We start from the raw sequence: 27,749 nt of genomic DNA, 5'->3' as shown, positions 1-27,749 counted from the left end.
TTAAGCGGGTGGGGGATGTAGTATTACCCATCTCCATCATTCAAATCAGCCATATCGTACAAGTGACTTCATATTTTAATTGATTTTGATCATTTTATACAATGACATGTCTGAGAATATCTTGAATGAGTTTATATCAGGGTTTCAAGGTCGAGGCCAAGGTCACAGAACTGGGTTTATATTAATGTAAAATCATCAATGAAATCAATGGCATCACTCAGTGATTATTTCTTAACAGATTTTTTATTAACTTTCAAGTATGAGAATGTATATGATATATTCAAATTTCAGGGTGCCAAGGTCAAGGTCAAAATTTCTGTTGGTAGAAAAATTTCATCAAAGAAACTATTTTCAATGATCAAAGAGGGCTGTTCATGTCTTCAAGACATTTCCTGTTTTATCACTCTTATTTATGAAGCGAATCCATTTAAATTCAAATTCCTCATGAATGTACTTTAAGAAAATTGTCAAAAAAGTATCAAGATATTGCGGTCTTTATTGCACCCCAGCTTAGCATACTATATAGTTTTGTCACAAATTAACAGTCAAATAGTCTTAGTGCTTGGAATATATTAAGTTTAGTGTTATACATAGATTTAGAAGACTAAAAACAGCACAGAAGCTTTAATATTTTCTCTCAATTAAACACAATACGCTAAGCCTAAGCATTTCTTCTAAACTAAGTTCAGAAAATAAAATTTAAGATCACCGTAATTCAGCATAAAATGCTAATACATATGTACATGTATAATATTTCCCTCATTTTCATTTCTTCAACAAAAAAAATGAAATTTTTCAAAATATCTGAGAGTTTTGTTTGGTAAAAAAGCTTTTAATTCACCCAGTATTTTAGTGAATTGAGGAATATTTATCTTTGATGAAGAGTTAAACATCTTCAGTGGATGTATACAAGTTTGTGTGAGAATTGATACTCCCAGAATCTCATAAATATTGCCAGGACAAACACCATTGACATCATATCATTATAATATTTGTTGTATTTTCAGGACACATCCTTCCTCACTGTCCAAGATGGATATTTCTGACGACACAGAACCTGGTCTCTCCAAACTAGACGTTGTTCTGTCGTTCACGCTCGAGGTCAGTTTTAACATTATCGTAATTCTTTTGTATTAAAATTTGTTCCCACTCAAAAAAGGGTACTGTTTTATCTTCTTCTGATCAATGCAAGATTTAAATTAAGGTTACCACAGTGTAAAGTTTCTTATGATGGGTGACTCTTTCCTCAGAGGATGCTAATCTCCCATCCTACCTCTTTATACAGCTGAGTAGACTGGAGCAATCACAGTAAAGTGTTAAAGGACAAAGTGATGTTCACCAATGATTTGAATTTTAGACCTTCCAGTCAGTAACTATGCTATGTCAATTCTCTGGAGATTACAGTGTGATTTATAAGATATTTTTGAAATCTTTTATTTTAGATAATATTACTACAGCACAGAATCTAACTTACTGAGCTAATAAAACCTGACTTAATCTCCATTGATCTGATGTGGTGTCCCAAATCGCAGACATTGAATATTCTTAAGCTTGTAATAAGCAGTAATTTTACATATTTTACTACAGGTATAGCGAATAACGGCTTTTTATTTTCATTTTACATGTTACATTGTACTTTTCCCAATATGGTGGAAAAGGTACCCGTCATCCTTCACTGAAATATAGTACAAGTGATCCACCCTAACTTTGTCGGTGGATGATGTTCATAATTTTATTTATGTATTTCAATGCCTCCACTAGGAGTCGAACCAGGGACCTCCTGCGCTCTACCGAATGAGTTAAAGAGAAATTTTCCCTAGCCGAGTCGGTAGGAAGCGGCTTGTGTTTTACCAAGGCGACATATATTTAGCTGATACATCTATAAGGTTATTGTTAGTGGATGCTGTCAAGGATGATAGGGAACCCTGAGGATACACATCACTGGGTTTCAATTAAAGAAAAATTGATTACCTGTAGATTATGTGTTTTGATGTGATTGCTGGTATTTTGAGGTCGAGAGCTGAATGTTAAAGTTTAGGATATAAGTAGCTCTGACATTTCCTGTTGTATCTGTTGAAAATGATCTGAAGTGTAACATGTTCTGTGATCCGTTAAAGTAGTTGTAAAATATTTCGTGTTTTCATGGTACATGGTTTCTTCAGATTTTGATCATAGATGCTGTTGCTACTTTTATAATATGAACCCTGAACTGACTCTAAAATCCATTTAATCCAGACCACTATGTACGTAAAGAGGCAAGTCAGTAACTAAATCAATAAAAAGGATGACGTTGATGACAATTGTGTTGAAGGTGACCTTTGTTTTACAGGTACATGTTGTAGAGGTCAAAGGTCTCCGCTCGCTGGCCAACAGTAAGATTGTCTACTGTACCATGGAAGTGGAAGGAGGGGAGAAACTACAGACTGATCAGGCTGAGGCTTCTAAACCTAGGTAAGAGGTCACAAAGGGTCAGGCTAAGGCTTCTAAACCAAGGTAAGAGGTCACAAAGGGTCAGACTGAGGCTTCTTAATCTAGGTAAGAGGTCACAAAAGGGTCAGACTGAGGCTTCTAAACCTATGTAAGAGGTCACAAAGGGTTAGGCTGAGGTTTCTTAACCTAGGAAAGAGGTCACAAAGGGTTAGGTTGAGGCTTCTAAACCAAGGTTAGAGGTCACAAAAGGTCAGACTGAGGCTTCTTAACCAAGGTAAGAGGTCACAAAGGATCAGGCTGAGGCTTCTGAATGAAGGTTAGAGGTCACAAAGGGTTAGGTTGAGGCTTCTTAACCTAGGTAAGAGGTCACAAAGGCTTATGTTGAGGCTTCTAAACCAAGGTTAGAGGTCACAAAAGGTCAGACTGAAGCTCCTTAACCAAGGTAAGAGGTCACAAAGGATCAGGCTGAGGCTTCTAAACCAAGGTTAGAGGTCACAAAGGGTTATGTTGAGGCTTCTAAACCTAGGTAAGAGGTCACAAAGGGTTAGGTTGAGGCTTCTAAACCAAGGTAAGAGGTCACAAAAGGTCAGACTGAGGCTTCTTAACCAAGGTAAGAGGTCACAAAGGATCAGACTGAGGCTACTAAACCAAGGTTGGAGGTCACAAAGGGTCAGGCTGTGGCTTCTCAACTTAGGTAAGAGGTCACAAAGGGTTAGGTTGAGGTTTGTAAACCAAGGTTAGAGGTCACAAAGGGTCAGACTGAGGCTTCTAAACCAAGGTTAGAGGTCACAAAGGGTCAGGCTGAGGCTTCTAAACCATGGTTAGAGGTCACAAAGGGTCAGGCTGAGGCTTCTAAACCAAGGTGAGAGGTCACAAAGGGTCAGACTGAGGCTTCTAAACCTATCTTGAAAAATCATGAAAAACACTTTTTAAACTTCTTCAGTTCCACTGATGCCATTGAGCTAAAAATTGTTGGGGATGTTTCGGGGCCTCGAAAGTGGAACTTGACTTTAAATTTGCTTTATACTGCTACTCTTCCTTAATGCCTAAATGGATATTGCAACCAAATATGGTCTGAAATATCATTAGGGTGGGGGGGAGGAGGGGGAGGACAATCGTTTCTTGAATAAATGAGGCTGGTTCGACACCTGGGGGATAGAGAGGGCGGCCCCTCAAGGAAGGAAATTACCTAAAATCCTGCTTTTAAACACTACTTGTTAATGCCAAAAGTAGATTACAACAATTTCAGTATGAAATTTAGAAACAATTTTGTTCATTTAGAAACAATCATTTCTTATATAAATGAGGCAGGTTTAACCACCGTTGTCAGCGGGACGGGGCCTTAAAAGGAGAAATCTATTCAAATTTAAGTTTAAATGCTTTCTGATAGCTTTACTGACAAATAGTTACCCACTGCTGACCAAAAGTACCATCATGGAAAACAAATTCTTAGAATATTTCATTGAAAGTTGAAAAGTGACCATTCTCCATGCTCAGACTTTGTAGTCAGGATGACCATTTAGGCCCATGGGCCTTTTGTTCTTTAGAGTAACACTGATCTTTATTCAAAGGCAATATCAGGGATACTTTAGAACCTCAAACAGAAGGCACAGAGCCAGCAAGTTTTAAAAAGTACAAAAAATATATAATTCTATACCCTACATCTTTATGAGAAAACCAACTTGAAAATTACATTATATCACCAAAGCCGAGATCCAAATTAAAAATCACTCTACAACAATATGTTTTTGCTTTCTCTGTGAGAAAGTGCTCCAAATAGGAATATCCTGCTGTTCTGTACATACACAATTGCAAACAGAAGTATTGAACTTAGACATTTTATTTGAGATAATCAGTATTGCATGATAATTTGTTTTAAAATCCACTAAATTTTGTATAAAATATTGATCAGTTTGTACAGAACAATATTTGAATTGGGCAATTACATATCTTTTAGTTGGGACACCCAGGGAGACTTTACGACGACCCATCCTCTGCCCATTGTGAAAGTGAAGCTGTACACGGAGAGCTCGGGCATGCTCAGTCTGGAGGACAAGGAGCTCGGCAAGGTACAAGGTCTTACCTTTATGGACGATCTGTTTAAGGATGTGTATGCTACCTTATTGTGAATTCCATTTCTTTTTCAAAAGAGTTCTATACTTAAAGTAATAGGTTTGTGTCACCATTTCTCTGTAGAATTTCTTCAAATTTTGTGTTTATATTGCTTTGGAGAAAAGAAAAATTTCTGCCACAAAAAAAAAAAAAGGTTGTCAGAATTTTATAAACATACAATATTCATCACAACTCTAGACTCATTAAAATATGTGGAAAATGTAATACTGTCTCCCTACATTGGATTTTCAACTAGGGATGTACTTCCTATTTCCGTTTATCAATACACTCATTCGACCTTAAAAACGTGTAAAATCCAACCATCAATGCTATGATAACACATCAGTCATTCTGATTTATTACACATGATGGAGATATTTTTAAAAAGGGGAAATAACTCCAACACAAATCATATTTGAATACCTGAAGTACCATGTAACAATAAGTGAAATAATTCTTCGATCAGAGGTATGATTTGTATGGAATCAAATAACCTGAAGGAAGATAACTCTAACACAGATCACAGATAATTAGTAAAGTAGCATAGAGGAATAAGGGAGGTAACTCCCAGCATAAAACAAAGGTATAATGTGCATGGTAGCATATCACCTTAGGGAGTTTTTTCTCTAGCACATTCAGGTAGAATTTATATTCTAGCATATACCAACATGAGAAATTCCAACACAAATCACAGGTATACTCTATGGTAACATATCACCTAGTTCATACTCCAAGTTACTGTATCCCAATAAAGTTGTTGTGGAGTGAAATTATCACCATTCAGCTGAAAAATCAATATTTGTCAATACTGAATTTCCCTCCTCACAATGGAAACACTATGTACAGTAAGCCGTGCACTAACAGTTGTCTGGTTCATCCACCTTCATTACTGAAAAAGAATGATGGGCTCCTTCAAACATTGACAGGTATTTGGTAGTGGATTCACCATTAACCTCGTCATCCAACTGATCTTGTTAAAACAAATCTTGTTTTGATAAAGGAAATTTACTGTAATTTGCCTGATGCAGGACTTAGTCACTGAACCGCTGAGCATGAAGCCTGTTAAGAATATCCACCAACACCTACAGACTTGGGGTCCTGTTGATGAGCTATTTACATCTTTGAGCTAAACATTCACAGCTTGAAAATGGACTTATTACTAAATTTAACCCTTAGTTTCTGAAACTGTTCTTTTTGTAAAACCAAAGGGCAGACTAAGATCGATCTTTGATGAAAAACAAAAATATACAAATTCTACTTTGTTAATTCACAGGTCATAATCTGTTCATCTACAGGTCGTAATCTGTTATTCCACAGGTTGTAATCTGTTAATCCACATGTCCGCTAATCCACAGGTTGCAATCTGTTGATCCACAGGTTGTAACATGTTAATCCATAGATTGTAATCTGCTAATCCACATGTCGTAATCTGTTAATCCATAGATTGTAATCTGTTAATCCATAGATTGTAATCTGCTAATCCACAGGTTGTAATCTGTTAATCCATAGATTGTAATCTGCTAATCCTCAGGTTGTAATCTGTTAATCCATAGATTGTAATCTGCTAATCCTAAGGTTGTAATCTGTTAATCCATAGATTGTAATCTGCTAATCCTCAGGTTGTAATCCGGCCAACAGCCAATAGTGGACGCATGGCGGAATGGTACCGCATGCAGACAAACAAGAACTGTCCCGATGATCTCAAGATCAAAATCGCTGTCAGGATGGACAAACCGCAGAACATGAAGCATTGTGGGTAAGTGACAACCTAGAAGATCGTGGTAAATGAGGCATGCAGTATATGTGGACTGATAGAATACAATAAATAAATAGAACATGTTTTCTGAGATAAAAAATACTGGGTACAGCTTCGTCAGTATTTTGAATAACTTGTTGTCAGACAGAATATGGTTGAAAACTGTTGACCAAACAAATGGTGAAAAAAAATGTTTAAAAATTCACTATGAAAGAAAACATTTAACTCATTTTACTAAGAAATCTACTCTATGTCATTTCCTTGAATGAAGCTAACTATTAATTGGCTATACAATTAGTGGACTGGTAACACTATATAATTACCATGCCATATATCAGGGGGATATATAAATTATTTCATTGGAATTATATTGAGTAAAGAATTAAAATCTTCCAACAAAAATCCATACGGTAAAGGATAGTGATATTTAGCCTGTAGTTTGTGTGCTTGCTATCAAGTTTGTTTTATGCATTTGAACTTGACCTGCTTTGAAATTCTAAACTTCAGATGTGACATATTAACATTTGAACGACGCAGTTCCTTTAATCATCTTGTTTTAAATTATTACAAACTATAACTGTTTTTATTCTGTGTAGGTATTTATATGCTGTGGGAAAGACTGTCTGGAAGAAATGGAAGAAGAGATATTTTGTTCTTGTACAGGTAAAATATAGAACACGCTTAGTTTGGCTCCATAGGAGGTAGTGAACTACTATAACCTTTCATGCTATTTAAAAACTTCTTGATTATCAGTTAAAGGAAAAGGTATGAAGTATTGGGTCCGTATTCATGACACCATTCTCATGCTCAAGCATGGATTTTGGGCACAAGCCTAATTTCTTGTTCAAGTTATAAATTATTTTAAAAATCTTATTTTGTTAAAGTTTTGGACAAAAATTGAAGAGACTTATAGCCGAAAACTGTTTTCAATATTTTAATTAGACTTTTTGATGGTTGACATGATAAAGGTGAGTTACAAGAAAGCTGGCTTGAGCACAGAATCCATGCTTGAGCATGAGAACGATTTCATGAACACGGGCCTTGGTCTTTGTTTCGAGTACATCTTGGAGGAAAGTTTTAAGTTTTACACCAATGTTTTGGCACATGTTTTCACAGGTATCCCAGTATACATTTGCTATGTGTAGTTACCGGGAGAAAAAGCCAGACCCCACAGAGATGATGCAGCTCGACGGATTTACAGTCGACTACTGTGAACCCCTCCAAGGTATGACTAATTCAGTTCATTCCAACACTTTGAAAGATATATACATATCTGTTATTATTCCCATCGAAAAATTGATGCTCACAAATTGTCTGATTTAAACACAATCGCAATAAATAAGTGTTTAGGGGAGTTTAGTGATCTGCAGTCAAACTGCCGGAAAATTGTATAAAATTCCAAAAACATCGGTGTGATTTCATTCTAAACCTTTTGTGACATGAACATATTTGTTGATCATGACAAAGAATTGTGTGACTATATATGTGATACATGTGCTCCAACTTCAACCTTTTTGACAGATGTTGAAGGCGGGAGATACTTCTTCAACACAGTAAAGGAGGGGGACAATGTGACATTTGCCGCAGAGGATGAAAATGAGCGGACACTCTGGGTACAGGCTGTGTACCGGGCCACCGGACAGACGCACAAACCTGTACCGCCTGTTGTACAGACCAACAAGATCTCAAACACACAGATTTCTCGTATGCAGGGGGGTTAGTCATCCAGCACAAAGCAGGGAGGGGGGAGTTTTAAAAGATTTAAAAAAACAAAATTTATTCAAATATGATGGTTTCAAATTAATTCTATGATTTTAAAAACTACATATAATTTTGAATATGTTTTTTATTTGGTAAACTTAAATACAGTATTTCACTTAATATCGTGCAATAATATCATATTGCTTAATGTCAATTTTTGGTTATTATCTTGTTTTCTGGATGCACTGTTTTTCCTTTGCTATATAATCTATGTAATTTAGTTTTGCTATGATCACTTGTTTTTATGTCAATTTCGCTAAATATCACTTCATTTTTGCCACTGTCGCAATAAATCAGAGGTAAATGTTGGTAAGAATCAATGGTTTATGTCCCTGGGATCTGCATGTGTCACACCTGGATGTGTTATATAAACAACGACATGACCTAACAGTGTCTTTTTCACAAATTTGCTACTGCCTAACAATAACTCGACCCCACCTAATTGTAAGGTCCACCTGTCGGTATGACAACCAGTTTCAAGTCTGATATATCTGTGTTAGAACTAAATAACTTGTGTATTGAAATGCATGTGTTAGTCTCATCTTTAATTGCTGCTCAGATGGTTTCTGTGAACATGATCAAATAAATTTAATAAATTTTAAGAAAAAAGCTGTGTCAGTTAAACATTTTTTTACAAAACAAACTTCAGAAAACCATATGACTTGGACATTTAAATGTGGGCACTTACGGGTTTTGACAGCTGAAAAGGTCAGAATACATGTTTTCTCTTTATGTCACGTTCTGTTTAATATCATGTTTCCCTCTGACAAATGAGAAATGATATTAAGCGAAATCTACTGACCTACGTACAAAGCTTCTGTGATTGAGTTAAATATCTCTCTTCCTTAAACTTCCAAGATTGTATCTTTTTATTGCTTTGTTATAACACAATGTTAATGAATCTGTAATAAAATAAATAAACTTTAAATCCTTGATTGTAAAGGCTTGCCTTTAGATTTTTGATTTATAGTGCTTTTTGTGAAATTGTTCAGAAAACTTGCCTTTCTTTCTTCCAACCTAATTTGAGTTGATTTTGATATGGTACAAACTTTTAAAAGAATATTTTGTGTGTGTATGTTGAAATGATGAAAAATTTACCAAATTTTGGTTTCTGAAAAATGTTCTGGGATATATGTTACTGATGGATACACTGTACCGTTATGTTGATTAGAAACTTACTGAATTTGTACTGTTTAGAATGACCTTGATGTCTATGACCTTGTAATATTGTATGTAACGGCCTTGCTTTGACCTTTACAGATGCTGACCGTGCCAGAAAGCACGGCCTGGACGAGTTTGTGCAGGCTAACCCTTGTATCTTTGACCACCACGAGTTGTTCACAACTCTTCAGGTCCTCACCCTAGACTATAGACTCAACGATGCCTACACCTGCCTGGTAACACTTTCTTCTCTTTCAATTGATCACTTACCTCTTCCTCTGATATTTCTTTCTCTACATTTTATACTAGCTACACTGACCATTTTCCTGATGTGCTAGGTTCTATAACTCATGAACAAACAATAAACAGATCATGAACAGAAAAGAAAATCCACAGCAAACGACTTCTTGTTATTTCACTAGTCCAGATCCACCCCAACCTTCCTCCTTTCAACCAGCACTCACCTAACTGTCTGTCAAAGTTCAGAATAACCTTTTTCTCTAGAATAATTTCACTTTTGGAACTAACTTTGTATGAAACTTCTTTCTATAAGGAATGACATTTATTTTGACGGCGCATACTGTAGTTTGAACGCAGTTGGCAACGATTATATTCTATGGTGCGCGTTAGCTGAAGAAGGGAGAAGTGTAAATATATATTCTTAAACAGATTGTTGCTGAATTTTTTTACAATTCAAAATACCAATTGCAATACAAGACTCCTTATTTACGGGTTTGACCTTTGACCCACAGGGCTGGTTCAGTCCCGGCCAGGTGTTCGTGCTGGATGAGTACTGTGCCAGGTACGGTGTCCGCGGCTGTCATCGACACCTGTGTTACCTGAGCGACCTGTTGGAGAGGGCGGAGCAAGGTGTGATGATTGACCCCACTCTCATACACTACAGCTTCGCTTTCTGTGCCTCACACGTCCATGGAAATAGGTAAACTAGTTTCTCCCTCCCTTCGTTTACGTTTGGTGTATTTTCAGCTTGTATAAATATATTTTGTTAAAGTATTAAAAACTTTCTGAGTAATTTAGGCTATTGGCCTCTTCGTTGGTGTGTTTGGTCAATTTTACTGGACATTCGTTTAAATGAATGAGAAACTTTGAGCGCCTTGTACCTTATTCCTCCGAGACATTTTGTGACATCTAGATCATATACTTTGTATGTTGTTAAAGAAGCAAATGATCTCCTTGAATCATGTTAGCACAAATGATACTGATTCATTAACGTATATGATGCTGTGTGTACTTTCAGACCTGATGGAATAGGCACTGTGCTGTTGAGAGAAAAGTCCAAGTTTGATGAGATCAAAGAGAGGCTGAAAATATTGCTGGAAAATCAGATCACTCACTTCCGGTAACTTACAACAAACAACTAACTAAACAAGATTCGGCTAAAGTTAGGATGCTGTTTTTCTTGTTTGGACATTAATTTTTACTTACCGTATCTATAATGCAAACAACATGTTCTCTTCAAAACATTTTTATGCATCAAAACTTCAACTATAGAAACATCTTTCTACACATCAAAACTTCAATCAAAACTTCAACTAGAGAAACATCTTTCTACATATCAAAACTTCAACTAGAGAAACATCTTTCTACATATCAAAACTTCAACTAGAGAAACATCTTTCTACATATCAAAACTTCAACTAGAGAAACATCTTTCTACATATCAAAACTTCAACTAGAGAAACATCTTTCTACATCAAAACTTCAACTAGAGAAACAGCTTTCTACACATCAAAACTTCAACTAGAGAAAACTGTTTGCAGTTGGTACAGAAACCCTTTGACAATAAAATGATTAAAATGATCTCATGGGACAGATTAGAGAGGTTTTGATGTAGCATGAATAGTAGAACTTGATTACTCTGCAGGGTTCATTTAAGAGATGTTTTACTATAGTAGAACTTGATTTCTCAGGGGTCAGATTGGACATGTTTTACTGTAGCAGGATTGTATAACTTGATAACTCAGGGGTCAGATTAGAGGGGTTTCGCTGTAGCAGGATTGTATAACTGATTACTCTGGGTTCAGTTTAGAGAGGTTTCACTATAGAAGAACTTGATAACTCAGGGGTCAGATTAGAGGGGTTTCACTGTAGCAGGATTGTATAACTTGATTACTCTGTGTTCAGTTTAGAGAGGTTTCACTATAGAAGAACTTGATAACTCAGGGGTCAGATTAGAGGGGGTTTCACTGCAGCAGGATTTTAGAACTTGATTATTCAGGGTTCAGATTGGAGGGGTTTCACTGTAGCAGGATAGTATAACAAGATTACTCAGGTTTCGGCAAAGAGGGGTTTCACTATAGCTTGGATAGTTGAATCAATTCAACTTGTGTAAGGAGATGGTAAATCCTAACTCGTTTTTTTTTTTTTATATATAAATTGGTCTTGACCCACACATTACTTATCATGTTTTCTTTGCAAATCTCAAACACTTAAAACACTCAAACATTTTCTGTGATTCTGACTTGTTTCTCAACATACCACACTTTCCATTTCAGGTACTGCTTTCCATTCGGCAGACCAGAGGGAGCACTGAAGGCAACACTGTCTCTCCTAGAAAGGGTAAACTATCGCCATGTTTAGAACTCATCAACATTCCTTTTGGTATGGTATTGTTTCCAGTCTTTGATCGGGACTAAATAGTATCAGGTTGTTTTTCATGAAATACATCTCATTAACACTGCCGTACAGAGAAAAGTTCTGCAGTGAAGTTAAAAAGGTGTAGCAAATTTGAGTAGCAGACACCAACAGGAAAATCACAACAGAATGGTTTTAGTTCTGAAGGTTTTTCTAGAATTATATTGTAGTAGACTTTGAAAGTTAAACTTTTCTAAAGTTTATTTCAGATTGGGTAGTATAAATTTGAGAAAGTTAATTCCATTAATGCTAGATTTCCTACTGTAGTAGGTCCACCTATGCATCAAAACTGACGGGACCAACATCGTTACAAAAACAGTAATTCTTTTATGTTCATATCATAAGAGTGATATTTTTCGGATAAATACATCAAACTGGATTTTTTTCACAAGTTTCCGTTTTGATTTGTATGACATGATTTGTAGCCTGTCTATTGTCCGTAGGTTCTGATGAAGGACATTGTTACGCCAGTGCCACCAGAAGAAGTGCGGAACGTGATCAAGCTCTGCCTTGAGAATGCCGCCCTGGTAAACTACACGAGAATATCCGAATATGCAAAGATCGAAGGTATGTGTCTTACAACCTGTAGCCTACTGATTGGACGAAGTTGAACGGCTCTGTATATTGAAATGCATACCTTATAACCATATACTCGGAATTATGGCCTGCAAATCTCTTGAAGCAGAATGTTCTGACAGCATTGGAAAGCTTGTGGGCTTGGTCTTCATGCACCAAAGCAATGACATCAACTTTTTGATAATTTCTGATATTTACACTGGTCATGCTTAACTGGTTATGAAAACAAAACTGTGTATTTTAAAATAAATAATGCCTTCTTTATAGATATTTGTTTGTGATTTGCACCAATGAAGAAGAATTTTAAAATACAAACTTAAATTTCCATTTTGTAAGTCCATAATTCCAATTCCAATTTCTAAATGAATAGTTTTATATAATTGTTTTCTATTTTAATATGTATTATAAAGTATTTATAGAAGAAATATTATTCATATTTATTTGTTAGTAAATTATATCAAGAATTTTTCTTACTCGTTAAATTAATGCTTATTCAGGAAGAAAAGGTGAATTTAAACTTGTGATAGTAGTTATGTCATTGTAATTTTTTGTTTACAATAGATTTTTACTAGCACTGATTCTTTCTGCATGTAGTGGTTCTATTTCACCGTTGTAATTCTATAGACAGCTCTTACTGTATTTGTATTTATTTCTTACCGGTGTCTAGTAGTTTAGCTATAGGCATGAGGTTTTATACAATGTAGCTAGCATTGCTAAAAGTGAGGAAAAAAATACATTTATTATTTTACCTAGATTCTGTAACTCTGGAAAAATACACATCGTGGGAATGTCATGGTCTAACTTTTTGCAAGGGATGCGTAAAAATTAAAAATGTCATTATGTTAATTTGTAAATCTTCAGTGTAGTTATTTACTAGATTTAGGTTGTAGATCACAGTTCAAAGTAGATAGGATAGCTTTATAATTTGGAATAGATAAGTAAAACTGCCAGACAAGTGGCCAGTAGTATTAGTCTCTGGAGATGGTTTCCTGTCTCCTTCCTCAATGCAGGCCTGAGATCCGCTAGGGTTGATGCACGATAGGTAGACGTTCAAAAACTTTACGTTTCGTATATTAAGTATCTATTGATTCATATTTTACATTTCGTATATTAAGTATCTATTGATTCATATTTTCTTTATATTTAAAGTTTGTCGTCATTAGTTAAAGCTCATTAAATGTCAATAAGTATAAGATTAATTTAGTGATAAAAATTCCTGAATACATTTTGAAAATTTGATATAGGATATTTACTTTTTTCTTTTTCGCACATAGTAATTTTATTTGACAACACGATTGAGTTTTTCCCCATAAGCAACAATTAGTGTTGTACCCATAATTGTATATTTAAGTCTTATGAGTAATAATGATAATTTTATCCAATTCATTGACTCCAAATAAATGCCTGTTTGTTAGCTGTGTTTTACTGTAATTAATAAGTATGTATTGTATAAATGAAGAGGTAAAACTGAGAGTGAGAATAATATATGTATTCCACCCCTTTGTCAAGGTGCAAACTCTCGATACTTACCTTACACAAAATGATTACACTGTCATCCACTTTGGGAGAAAAAAAAATACCCTCTTCTTCAATCACACTGCCATATTCCTTGAACTAATAATAAGTCACAGAAAAATTATTTGGTTAACAAATGAACTTGACTTAAGAAAATACACAGTTTTACTGTCATACTATTAAGAATTATGCAGGGGGTTTTTCATCACATATTATGTATGGACTTTAGGCCAAACAAAATTAATTACTTGGTTCTCAGGCCATTTTTTTTCAAAAGAGATGAGGCATGGAGGTCTTTTTTTTTTTCATTTTACATGGCAACAATGAGATGAGGGTGATTTATTTTTATTGTGTTGTTTGTAAAACGTTCATTGTGGGCATTACCCTGTCAAATGTGTTCGTTTTTTGTCGCCCAACACACACAGATACTTAAGCAGAACAGAGTTTATCTGGGACGACCACGTTCCCAGATCGATGTTACTGGTTTTTATAGTTGTTTAGAGATCCGTCATGGAGCAAGCCTCTGAAAATCCCCCCACAATGTTCCAGAGAAGAATCATAGACCCCCCCATTCCTTATTTGTATCGAAATGAGCGCCATTGTACACGAGGTTAATAAAGGCCTGAGAACCAAGTAATTTTTATTTTTTGGCCTTACAATTAATGTATATAGTGTGGATTTCTTACTTTGTTTTTATTCAAATTCAAAAATGATATAAATAAATAAAAATTTGTGATTTCAAGATTTTCCATCTTTAGTTGTCATATGGTTAACTCTTATTTCACACAAAAAAGCAGCTTTAGTGAACATCTGTACAAATTATATAACTTAAGTAATCACTGTAAACCTACCTAATCTCACCTTTGTTATTTAATTGTTCATCTCTTTATTACCTATTTCTATTCTCGTTAACTGACTGTATTTACTTTGAATATTTTCTTACTCCTTAGGATCAGGTAAGTAGATCATTTGTAAGACAAATTTAGACAATCCAACCTACCTCAACTTTAATTTGTTGATGCTGATCATTTTGTTTGCTGTATGGTTGTTGATTCTTTGGAAAGGAAAGTTTGCGGCTTTGTGTACAGAACTGGATGACAGTGGGGTTTTACCTGTCATTGCTGCAGTTAAACCCTCTTAATATTGTTCCATATTCTGGAATTTCTGCACCAATAGTCCGATGCAAAACAATGATACAGTATCTTGTGAAATTTACATGACTTGCAAGACTAGAAATAACAATGTTTGTTGACTAAAAAATGTGTTATTATTCCCCCTCCAGTTCCGGGGAGGGGGGGGGGGGGGGGGGGCNTGCTCTCCATCCATCCTTCCTTCCTTCCGTCCTTCCGTCCAAGTAGTTTGTACAGAACATACTGTCTATACTATTTCACCTGGAGTTACTAAATTTGGTGTTCAAGAACATCTTGGGATGGCGGAGTGCAGAGTGCAAGAAGAAGGTCACTATGACCTCACTGTGACCTATGCTTTGACCTTTGACCTGTACTTTTGAAAGAGTTTGTCCAGGGCATATCTTCTATACTATTTCACCTGGAGTAACCAGTTTTGGTGTACAAGGACATCTTAGGATGAAGGAGTGCAGAGTGCAATAATTAGGTCACTGTGACCTATGACTTGACCTTTTACCTTAACTTTTGAAAAAGTTTGTCTGAGGCATATCTTCTGAACTATTTCACCTAGAGTAACCAAATTTGGTGTACAAGGACATCTTGGGATGGCGAAGTACAAGAAGTAGGTTACCATATCCTCACTATGACCTATGCTTCCTGACATAAGTGTACTGTTTGTTAAATATAGAAATACTTACCGGTGGTGGACTATGTATTGCCTTGCAATACTCTGCTTTGTTAATTAATTGTTTATGACACAAAAGCTTATAAATAACCAGGTCACAACATCTTTGATGATCTGCCAGAAAAAATGTCAATTCCAGTATCTTCACAAGTTTTGCGAACATTATACTTTCACATATATTAACAACTGTACAGCACCTATTGGATTGCCGCGGAATGTGTAGAATAGCTGAAAACAATATGTCATTGGAAAATCTAGGATTAGTCAATTAGGATTAGTCAAACTGCATGATTAAAGTTTTATAGTAATTGCCATTATCCTTTTTTTTTTCAAATGTATTAAAAAATATTTACATATGTGAAATTTCTTTCAACAGAAGGCCTGTAAGATGTTCCCTATAACCTTAGTTCACAGTAGAACAATTCAAGCACATTTTAGTTCTTTTTGATAAAATAGTGACATATTTAGCAATTTTATGCTACACTAAAGGTGTGAACATTTGCAAAGAATCCTTATGAGGGAACAAAGTCTTGAAGCTATGCACAACTGTGCGATTTAACAATTGTTCACCCCGTTGTGCGCTTCTCTACGCACAACTGTGCGATTTAACAATTGTTCGCCCCGTCGTGCGCTTCTCTCCGCACAACTGTGCGATTTGTTACAATTTGTAGATCAATATTACGGAATGAAAAAAATACAGAAAGCTGTATGCAATAACTTACACTGTAATTTCTTATCACAATAGTTTAGATTTTGTATAATTTTACAATGCGTGTTACACAGTAATTACGTTCTTCACAGCTTTGACATGTTTGTCTAGTATCTCATTCTGTGTCTGTTGTGTCGATGTCTGTTGTGTTGACGCCTTACTCTTTTATACTGATTTGGTTGTTGTTTTTATGCTCAAAACTGTTATTGATTTTTTAATGTGCTATTTAAATTTGATTAAATATATTCATTTAGTGAAGCTTTGTTCTGAGTTTCATCTAGTAGATGATCGCAACTGTCATACTATGAAGAATGTGGAAAATCTGAACTTTACTTGGTTGAGCATCTGTCTGAAGATCATACGGCCAGAGTCTGAGGTTTAACTCATTCACCCCTGAAGACACATTTGAACTCTTCCAATTCAATAGTTGGAATAGTTCATTACGAATGTTCAGGTGTGAATGAGTTCAGTCCAAGTCTTGTTCGTAGTGTTTTCAACTCCTATAACCAATAGGTGGCTGACTTATCGAAATATGCAATGAAACTTTATTTGAAATTCAGATATCTCTTTCTATTTGAGATGAAGTCTGGTCTTGTGACAGGTGAATCTCAGATATTCTCAATTTGAAAAATCTCTGTTTATCGTAACAAGATTTTCATGGCTCCAGCATAACACTTGGTGTAACGAAGTCCTGCTTCAGTAAAGCTATGTTTAGAGACATCTAAATCAGTTTGTCCAATACCCTACCTTGAACCTGTTTTGCTTTGTTTTGGTAATGTGGACGTACATTTACCAGACACAATGTACTGTCCGTATTTTCTTGAACATTCCTTAGCTTTACTTATGGTTTTTCCTTAGCAGTGCCTTCCCTATATAAAACTTTTTATTATAACAATTATTATGAATTGAGTCTGGTGTAGAAATCCTGAACCAGAAATTCTATCATTAGATTGAGAAAGTTAAGATATGAAAGTGATTGTATCTGTATTATCTGCATACCATACTAGTGGTGAAAATGAGGTAAGCTTATTGGTGTTACTCAGACATGGGGGATAACTCTATCTCCATATTCAGAAGTTAATTTTAATCCCATGTAGATCCTTATATTTATACAATTTGTGTTCAGGTTTCATTTCACCTTTGTAGTGCCTAGTTATGTGAAGCCTTATAAGCCAATAATGTAAATTTTCAAATTGTTAATATGGATAAATATGTGGAAATGCATATCTTTTGTATTTTGGTGTTCGTATGGTCAATTTGAATCTTTCTGTATGCAGTTTTATTTTTGAATTTCAATATTTTTAAAAATAAACTTGGTGAAATATTTGGATAGAATTTTTGCTCATCTTCTCAGGCTTCCATTGACTTGAGCCGAAATATGTAGTAGAAGTAGTGGTGAAGTTTTTATTTCTGAATTTTGATTTTTGCATTTAACTTTAACTTCTAGATAGAGTGAATGGGTTGTTGTTGAACTTTGTAAAATATAGACAAAGGTTATAACTCTGTAATTATGCCAAAGAGGGAATTATTGATTGAAATATTCAAAAACATGTTTACTACAAACCCACTTATTACAAACACTTGCATAAAATCCATATTTGTATATCCAGCAGTTAGTCTTATGATAAAAAAAAAATTGTAGCAAGCAAATTTCTGTGTCATCTGAGCAGAGGTTTGTTATGAACTTGTTTTGCTGTATATAGAGAAGATTTCATTTGATTTGTCAAATTTTCTTGATTAATATTAAAAGATTGAAGAAATTTTTTCGTCTCCTAGTCGATAATACATAAAGATTTATTAACTTAGACAATCTGTCATGAAAAGACTCATCACAGGTTGAAATTTAAAATGAGCGTGAGTGAGAGTTTCTTTCTGTGTCTACAGAGTCGTACAGTGACGATGTAACGCCCAAGAAGAGGCTGGACGATGTACTACACCTTGCGGAACTCTGTATAGAGGTACTGCAGCAAAACGAGGAGCACCACGCTGAGGTGAGTCACGTCCAGTGATCATCAGGTCAGATTGTCCGTACTCGTATAAATCATGTACTCAAGTAATTCTCTACTCGGGTGTTTGTACACGATTTGGTTCGTAACCCAAAGTGTAGGGTATACGTTCGTACTCGTGTAACTCCTGTGTTCATATAGGTATAGCCAGAGATTTGTAAACGGGTTAAATAGCACTGCGGTTTGTCGGTACTCTCATTATTTTTGTGCGTGTACTCAAGTAGGGTCCCTACACCAAGGGTCAGGTACTCCAGATATTCACATTAGTTTATCAAAGGATTATTATCTCCCTAAGTCATTTCATTTCTTACTTGTTTTTGACAAGGGTTCACTAAATTTTATACAGGACAGAAATGAATGATAATGAACCATTTTTTCTCGTCGCCACAAAGTAGTGGTAGCAAGACTTAGGTGTTGCTTTTTTGGTGACGGCGTCAACATCAAGTTTTTACGTTCAAGTTAGTTTCACTGAAAGTATAAGTGCTAGACCAACCAAACTTGGACAATAGATGCATCTGAGGTAGTACATCTTTGACTTAACCTTTGCATCAAATGCTGGATGTAGCCTACCTATCATGGTCCATTGACTTTGTCAGCATCTACCTCAACATTAAGTTTTTGCATTTAAGTTATTTTCTCATGTGCATTGAGAGACACATCAGTCCAAATGGCTTTTTAGGAACGATGCTTCATCAGGTTTTTTCTGTCCCCTCCTTATTGTGTAAAATACTAGGTCTCCTTTCACATCATCTTCAGCTTCAGATTTCACCTTGATCATGTTCTTTTATTCGGCGCCAGTTTTTTACAGGATTAACCTGTCAAATTAGATATTGGTCGCTAGTAATCTATACAAGCCTGTCGGTATATAACTTATTCAACTTACACATACTTGTCTGTTGTTGTAAGTAAACCCTTCAAAACCTGTACACACCTGTCTGGCTAACTCATTAACACCTTACATACCTGTCCAGGTAACTCCTGGAGTGACAGATCTGGGGAGTTTGAAACGCTTCATGAACCCGAACTCCAACTTAGCCTATCAAGTTTCTTCAAAATATTTTTAAGGAAAGTCTAACTTGGGAACAATCATCATCTCTTCTTGAATCCCAACCATTTTTTAAAGGAATTTGCGTTGCTAGAGCGATATCTTCTACAGTCTGAAGAATTCTGTGTCCCGTCGTCTTATATCTGTCCACTCCAGAGGTTTCAGTTGGTTCCCTTGGTTTTCAATAAAGTACTATTTATACTAATTAATATTACTTTGTTTCAGGTTTGTTAGATTAAAGCCACTTACAGACTAACTGCCTACTGTAAAAGTGAATTTTTGGATGTGTGAATACATGTTTCTTTTAATCAGTTTCTTTTTAAACTTTTTTTTAAACTGTTCTGCTAATACAACAGTATGAAATAACAGCTTGTAAGTCAACTGTGTGGAAAAAAAACACTTGTCATTACAAGGCATCTCTCAGACTGACATTACAAAATCAATATGTACTACAAATTATTACGATAACATCATTTTTAAAGAACTCTTGTATATAATGGGACATAGAATCATGTCTGTGGGTAACAAAGATCGCTGTCGTAACCATGGAGTTCTCAAGGAAGCTCACTGTCGTAACCATGGAGTTCTTAAGGAAGCAGATTGATTTTAGCTTACCTTGATTAAAGGACCAAGTGAGCTGTTAAAATCCTGTTGCCGCCAATCATGTGTCTGTTAACATTCCTTTGAACAACTTCTTCTCAAGAACTACTAGGCAGATTACTACCAAATTTGGCAGGAGGTATCCCTAGGAGATTTTGCCAACATTTGCATGAGGATAGAGGCTAGCCCATTTTTGAGGGCACATAAGGGACAAAAATGAAAATTTGTGGCTTTTAATCAATCTTGTAATGAACCAGCAGTCCAATGATTTGTATGTTAAATAAAATCTGTAAAAAATCAGGCTCGCTAGGAAACGCTTTGCAATACTTTCTTCAATATATAATGTGAAGAATTCTCAAACATCTTCTTCTAAAGAACTGAAAGGCTTGGAGTCATAATATTTTTCCAGGAGCCTACTGGTATGAAATGCTACAAATGTGGCAACAAAATAATTACCTTGACCGGCATTCGAGGTCACAGGGATCAAATTTGTTCAAGCGTTCAAAAGACTTCTTTAGAAGAACCTGAAGGCTAAGAGTTGTATTTCCAGTAGCTTGCTGGCATGGAATGCTACGAGGCTTACAAAGGGAAATAACCTTGACCCACATTGAACAATGAAAAGGTCTGAGTCATACTATTTTGTCTGTAACTTGTTGACATGGAGTGCTACAAAGTTTGCAAAAACAAATGACCTTGACCAATGTTCAAGGCCACAAGATGTCAAATTTTGTTTTGGTGAATTGCTATCAACCAACATTTCACCTCAACTGGTCCAGGCTTTTACTCTTAGCTCTACAATCAATTATCTGCCTTATCTCTATGATTTCATGAAATGTTTATATAGATATAGATATATTTATATTTCAAAAATCATATCCATTTATAAAAAGAAACGTAAACTGATATTCACATGACCATGAAATCTGCTTTTACAGTAAAGAAGTTCCATTGATATATTAGAATGTATATAAATCAATTATAATAACAGCATTTACAAATGTAAAATGTTGAATTTGGATGTTTACAATGTGTAGTTTTGGATGTTGCTGTTTCCTTGTTGTTAACGAATGGAAGAATTTTAGTTGTTCTTCCCACCAAATCCCCAGCAATGGTGTTGTCAAGCCATTGACCTTGATTGTACTGGTGGCGGGTGTTAGGGGTGGAGGATGCATTTTGACAGCTATAAACATATATATTTGTATGGACTTGGCGAAAACTATTATTACCATTGAAATCAAATATGAGACATATGGAAGATTTGGTTTCTTTCTTAAGAAAAAGTTATTGCACACAGAGGAAGTAGAATTCTAACTTTGATATAAGTTTAGATTAAACAGAAACTGTTTCACCATGGACATTATTTGTGCCAATTCTGATATAAAGATTTTAAGTGTTAAAGTGATTAAACTGAAGACGTGGGATTTCAGTGTTCCAATGGTGTCATTATATGTACGTCAACCCTTCAGATGTTGTGATAGGACAACCTCGTAATAATTAGTCGTGGAAAAGTCACCAGCGTAGAAGCTCTCCTTATATGGTATTTTCCCATGTCATTTTTTTTTTCTTTTAATTAGCATGTGTATGTCTCAAAAATATTTTGAGAATATTAAAAATAATTATACATTTTAAGGCCGTTTAATGGTTGGCTTACCAATTTGTGTATAAACCTGTCTGTCGCTTGCATGTTATACATCGGAAAAAACCATATAATCTTTTCTAAATAAAAACGGAATGCATAACTTTTTATCATTTAATTCTTAAAAGACTTGAAAGATTTAAGAATTCTACATAAAACAAAACAAAAATTCTTGAAATAAAAGTAAAAACAAACTACGATTCATCTCCTCGTTAGTGTCACACGGCCATGAAGGGTTGACCAGTGTTGTAACCATGCCAGCTTACTGTTCAGTCGAGTTTGTCATATGTGTGAGAGATCTTTATATGTACATTTATATCCCCTCTTGTCGGACAGAGCGTAAGTGTGTTTCCACGTCAACATCATATATGTTTCATGTCAGATCATGCATGGATTAACCATATTTTGTGCTTTTTACCCTCTTTGCTGGTAGCAGTTTGTCGCGGTGAGTTATATACCCCTACTTCCTGAGTGTGTGTCACACATTTTTTACTCTGCACTTCAAATACTACATACAATAAATATTTCTTTTCTTAATAAATCAAAACATAATTTATTTTGTTTATTTGTATAACGATCACGATGCGTGTCTCTGTTTGGTTTAGATCCTATTTTTTCTTGCCGGCTTCCTAGATCTGTCGGTATTAACACCATCAGCTGTGCATTTTCATCTGTACTTTTGTTTAAAACTGACGTCTAGGACGTCGTAAATCACATGTACACCAGTCCAATACTTCGTCGTCGTAGGTTGTTTGAGCACAAGAATTAAAATTTTGAACACAAATCACTATATATCACTTTATCAGGAAGTTTTGGTTCATTGCAAGTTGTCTCCCTTTGTTATATAATGTAGCTATTTTGAAAGTGGTATATTCATGTATGTCATACAGATTACAATTTTTTTATGTTGCACTATATATATCACTTTATCAGGAAGTTTTGGTTCATTGCAAGTTGTCTCCCTTTGTTATATAATGTAGCTATTTTGAAAGTGGTATATTCATGTATGTCATACAGTTTACAATTTTTTGTGTTGCTGTTCTTTGTCTCAGTTGCAGTGGAAATTTTGAACAGTGGATACAAATTTGACATAATGTTTGTTGGGTCAAAGTCTATATCAGATTTCTGCACTTCTGTTTAAACAATTTCTTTACAACATGATATAGATTTACACAAGAACTCACTTAGAGTTTCTTTATCCTTTCTTGTTATACATTAAATTTATTTTCAATCAATCTGAAACAAAAAATTGTTGTATTAATACGGAGGAAATTAAAAATGTTTGACTGAAAACTTTTTGAGTGGTATAGTATGACAACGGCATAAGGATGTTTGTAAAGTATAACTCAGTTCATTGATCCTTTGTCAAGTAGGTTTCCACAACACTGGTATCCATGGTAACCACGACAAACATCAGCTTCACTGTTGATCTGAGCAGTGCTAATAACAAATAGTTGCTGTGTTTTCTCACTGTTTAAAAATGGACAAATCTTTATTAGCACTTCAATCCAAATCAAGGATGTTTTTGAGGTTTTTTTCTCACTTCAAAACAATATTTTGGTTAGCAGTTCAAACCAATCCCAGCATTGTGAAAACAGCCATGCTGAACAAACAACCCAAAATAGATTTGAAATTACAGCCGAATAAAAAAATGAATTTTTGTCAATTTTGTTTTGTCTTTAACTTACAAATACCTGTTATTCCTAATTACTCTTTTAATTTACTGTTCTATCTATCTGCATAATACTTTTTTCTCATCTTCTCCAACTTTTTTGAATTGGAGGAATCATTGATACATATTACAATAAATCTTTGTAATAAAACCTCAATTAAAATAATTATACCCCTTGCAGCAAAGGTAATGAGTAAATCTTGGTAATAAAACCTCATGCAAAATAGTAATAGCCCTTACAGCAAAGTTAGGAGAGTATAGTGGAATAAGGATGTTCGTCTGTACGTCTATCCCACTGTCTGTCTGTGGATAGAAGTTTGTCTGGTGCCTAAAATGCTGCTGAAGCTATGGTTCGGTATTAATTTCATGATTTTATTAGAGAGTTATGTCCCTTTTCTGATAACCTTACATGATTTTATTAGAGAGTTATGTCCCTTTTCTGATACCCTTACAAGATTTTATTAGAGAGTTATGTCCCTTTTCTGATAACCTTACATAATTTTCTCAAAATCGTAATTCTGATTTCTTAGTGATTTGACAGGTTGAATATGAAATAGCTAGGATTTCAAAGTTTTCCAAGGTCAAGGTCACTGTTACTAAAAATAGACAATGGGGAACGGGTTGATGGTCCTTTTCCTCAGAATCCAAAAGTCTGCTCTTTTTGAAATTTGCCGTGGTAAGACACTGAAATGTAGATGTGCAATAGGGATTTGAAAAGTAGCTGAAGTCAAGGTCAAGGTCACTTGTTAGAACCAGACCATGGGAGGGGTATGGTCAGGCACATGTCAAGGTTCTTGCTAAACTATTACTTTCACAGATACACATTGTGCATTATTTGTTTCTTTCTTGGTTTAATTTTTTTTAAATTATATTTAGACCTTGTCAGAAGTAAATCCAAAACCCTAAACACAACATAGCTTTATATTTGTATTTCTGTTACTATCAGGTATGTAGACATTCATTTTGTTAACAAGAATTTTACTGTAACACATCGTCTTGTAATAATATAATCATACCAAGCAAAATAGCATTGCACCAAACAGATAACGCGCTTTCTCCCACAAACAACATAATATACTCACATGAAACATTAACCATCAGAACACAGGTACACAACAATTTCTTCAGCACAGCATCTCAGAAAGGTACACAACTTCCTCAGCACAGCATCTCAGCAAGGTACACAACAACTTCCTCAGCACAGCATCTCAGCAAGGTTGTAACACAACAACTTCCTCAGCACAGCATCTCAGCAAGGTACACAACAACTGCCTCAGCACAGTATCTCAGCAGTGAACACAACAATTTCCTCAGCACAGCATCTCAGTAAGGTACACAACAACTTCCTCAGCACAGCATCTAAGCAAGGTACACAACAACTGCCTCAGCACAGCATCTCAGAAAGGTACCCAACAATTTCCGCAGCACAGCATCTCAGCAAGGTACACAACAACTCCCTCAACACAGTATCTCAGCAAGTTACACAACAACTTCCTCAGCACAGCATCTCAGCAAGGTACACAACAACTTCCTCAACACAGCATCTCAGCAAGTTTCACAACAACTTCCTTACACAGCATCTCAGCAAGGTACACAACAACTTCCTCAACACAGAATCTCAGCAAGGTACACAACAACTTCCTCAACACAGAATCTCAGCAAGGTACACAACAACTTCCTCTACACAAAATCTCAACAAGTTACACAACAACTTCCTCAACACAGCATCTCAGCAAGGTACACAACAATTTCCTCAGCACAGCATCTCAGTAAGGTACACAACAGCTGCCTCAGCACAGCATCTCAGCAAGGTACACAACAACTTCCTCAGCACAGCATCTCAGAAAGGTACCCAACAATTTCCTCAGCACAGCATCTCAGCAAGGTACACAACAGCTGCCTCAGCACAGCATCTCAGCAAGGGACACAACAACTGCCTCAGCACAGCATCTCAGAAAGGTACCCAATAATTTCCTCAGCACAGCATCTCAGCAAGGAACACAACAACTGCCTCAGCACAGCATCTCAGCAAGGGACACAACAACTGCCTCAGCACAGCATCTCAGTAAGGTACACAACAACTTCCTCAGCACAGCATCTCAGCAGTGAACACAACAACTTCCTCAACACAAAATCTCAGCCAACCACAAATAAAACTGACTACACTGCACACCCGGTCAGGTAACCCTGAAATCTTCCCTGCTATGTTCATTTGCTGTGTTTTTTGTTGATGTTCCATCCAACGTTTAGTTGAAATGACACTTTTAAGCACACTTAAATCCTTTTTACTACTAGATTGTTTATTCAACTAATTGACTTAGTAGCCACTACAGTTCATTTTGGCACTTTGCGAGTTTTCCTTTCAGCTATTTTCATTATTCCTATTATCTTACCAAATTTAGCTTTCATTTCTCATTAAAACACTTTAAATTGTTTATGGTACTACTCTATCTTTTTTTTTTATTATTATTGTTTGAAATATTTCTCATGACAATACTGGGGCACCAATGTAGTATTGCTCTGCTAGCAATTTACGATTTAAGAATGTCACCTGAAAGTTAGAATTTCGTTTATGCATGACCTTCACTAGCAGGGTTATGCATGTGATCTTTGGGAATTTGTCACAGCCAAGACAAAGGTATAATGTAGGATGTTAGGAAGAAAATCTCGTTCTTTGACACTCCCACGAGTTGGTTTGCTTGTGGGAATTCTGTCATTTTCATAATCATTGTTAGCTGCCTTGTTCCGTTTTTCGGACTTAACACATCTGCATTAAAAAAAATTGTTGACAAGCATTGTTTTCTAATTAATTGACAACTTAAAATTTATCGAAGTATTCGGGTAGCTTATCCATTATGTCGAGATCAGTTCACACTTCAGTCTGATAAAAACTTGAATTCCAAAATGAAAGGATAGATAGAATGGCAATTGTGACATTACGGTGGGAGGGATCCTGAAGGATATGTAACAATTGTTTGTCGCATAGGAAAGGATTTGTAATATTGTGGCAGAGCTTGTGAAATTCTATAAGCATTCCAAAACCTTGGGATTATGTGGGGAAATTGTTTTTTTTGAAAAGTAAGTTTTAACTATCCGCTTTACAAATTTTAACACCTTTTCTGAGTTTGAGCTGTGGTATTTTCTCCTGAGTCTATAAAAAACCACCTTGTGGTTTTAATTTCTTCTCGGAATTTAAAAAAAGACATTATTTATTTACCCAAAATTCGCATTTTGTATGGTATGGTTTTTGCTGCCCTGTGTGTGACTGCGATTTCTTTCAATTGTAGGCCAGTAGCTGAGCATATATCTCTAGCTGATCACCATAGCATTTTTAATTAATCCATGTTTTCTTTTGAATTTTAAAAGTTGCAGGCCACATTTATTATACAGTTATCAGCATGAGTGTAATCAACATTTGATTTGCAAAACTGTAACCACATAATTTATGGACTTACCTAGGTGATCTGAAACATTATTAAATCAATTTCAAATCAAAAGTCCTTTTTTAATATTAACTAAACTATGGTCACCCCTTTCTAAAGTTTTTCCTGCTTTTAAATCTTTGCAGTTCTGTTATAGTTTCTTTGCGGAAATGATGATAAAAGTTCTTCTTCTTTGTAAAGTTTTTTATAGTATTTTAGAATGATGAATTTTAATTACACTTGAACTATTTATAGCTCTTGGGCCCAAACGGCTATCTGAAGTGATGCATTGGTGTAGTGTCTTGTCGTTGATTTCCTTATTTAAAACCTGTTTGGATTAATTTAACGAATTGAACATTACAAGACTTTTTTATGACACTGACTGAGTGTTGTAATTGTTCTACTTATTGAATTTTAATTAATTCGTCAAGAAATATAGATTTTAACCAATAATCCACTTTAACTCATTCACCCCTGAAGTTTCATAATGAACTATTCCAACCTTGGAATTGAAAGAGTTCAAATGTGTCTTAAGGGGTGAATGAGTTAATAGTATGCTAAGTATGGAAATTACATGATTTTGAAAGTGATCCACCACTTACATGAGACCCAACTACAAAGAACATCGTCTTAGTATTGATAAACACGAGTGAGTGAGGTCCTTCCCTCTAAGATATTCCAGGCACCTTCAATATCACAATGTCTCGTAACCTTTTCATTTCAACCAATCACTGTTAGCTGTGAAACTTTCTGTTGAGTTATTTTACAAACAATTTCCATTTTCTTTGGTGACTGTTCTCGATTTATTTCTCAGACTTTCTAACTCTAACTAGTACCGGGTGCATTCAAATTTTTATTTTTTTGGAAAAATCTTTTACATT

The 27,749-nt window shown here is 35.4% G+C and overlaps 1 protein-coding gene across 11 annotated transcripts in view; it reads left to right on the top strand.

The window, feature by feature from the left end:
• Positions 1-27,749, top strand: part of LOC110449431 (calcium-dependent secretion activator 1-like) — a 101,271-nt gene that overhangs the window by 55,503 nt on the left and 18,019 nt on the right. For 2 of the 11 annotated variants that reach the window (XM_021496302.1, XM_021496291.1), the window contains exons 4-19: positions 1,008-1,101; positions 2,330-2,451; positions 4,388-4,499; positions 6,162-6,298; positions 6,895-6,961; positions 7,415-7,523; positions 7,820-8,014; positions 9,320-9,456; positions 9,973-10,160; positions 10,479-10,580; positions 11,737-11,800; positions 12,319-12,442; positions 12,949-12,957; positions 14,917-14,922; positions 18,372-18,478; positions 22,208-22,219. In XM_021496302.1, the coding sequence (XP_021351977.1) occupies positions 1,008-1,101; positions 2,330-2,451; positions 4,388-4,499; positions 6,162-6,298; positions 6,895-6,961; positions 7,415-7,523; positions 7,820-8,014; positions 9,320-9,456; positions 9,973-10,160; positions 10,479-10,580; positions 11,737-11,800; positions 12,319-12,442; positions 12,949-12,957; positions 14,917-14,922; positions 18,372-18,478; positions 22,208-22,219 (1,585 nt within the window). Of the gene's footprint in view, positions 1-1,007; positions 1,102-2,329; positions 2,452-4,387; positions 4,500-6,161; positions 6,299-6,894; positions 6,962-7,414; positions 7,524-7,819; positions 8,015-9,319; positions 9,457-9,972; positions 10,161-10,478; positions 10,581-11,736; positions 11,801-12,318; positions 12,443-12,948; positions 12,958-14,916; positions 14,923-18,371; positions 18,479-22,110; positions 22,114-22,207; positions 22,220-27,749 lie in introns of all 11 variants that reach the window. The other 9 variants (XM_021496298.1, XM_021496292.1, XM_021496295.1 and 6 more) reach the window with 9 other exon arrangements.

The sequence above is a fragment of the Mizuhopecten yessoensis genome, unplaced genomic scaffold, assembly GCF_002113885.1.
Source record: "Mizuhopecten yessoensis strain PY_sf001 unplaced genomic scaffold, ASM211388v2 scaffold4611, whole genome shotgun sequence".
NCBI classification, from domain to species: domain Eukaryota; kingdom Metazoa; phylum Mollusca; class Bivalvia; order Pectinida; family Pectinidae; genus Mizuhopecten; species Mizuhopecten yessoensis.
The sequence above is the reverse complement of the archived record's forward strand: the minus strand, read 5'-3'. Positions and strand labels throughout refer to the sequence as shown.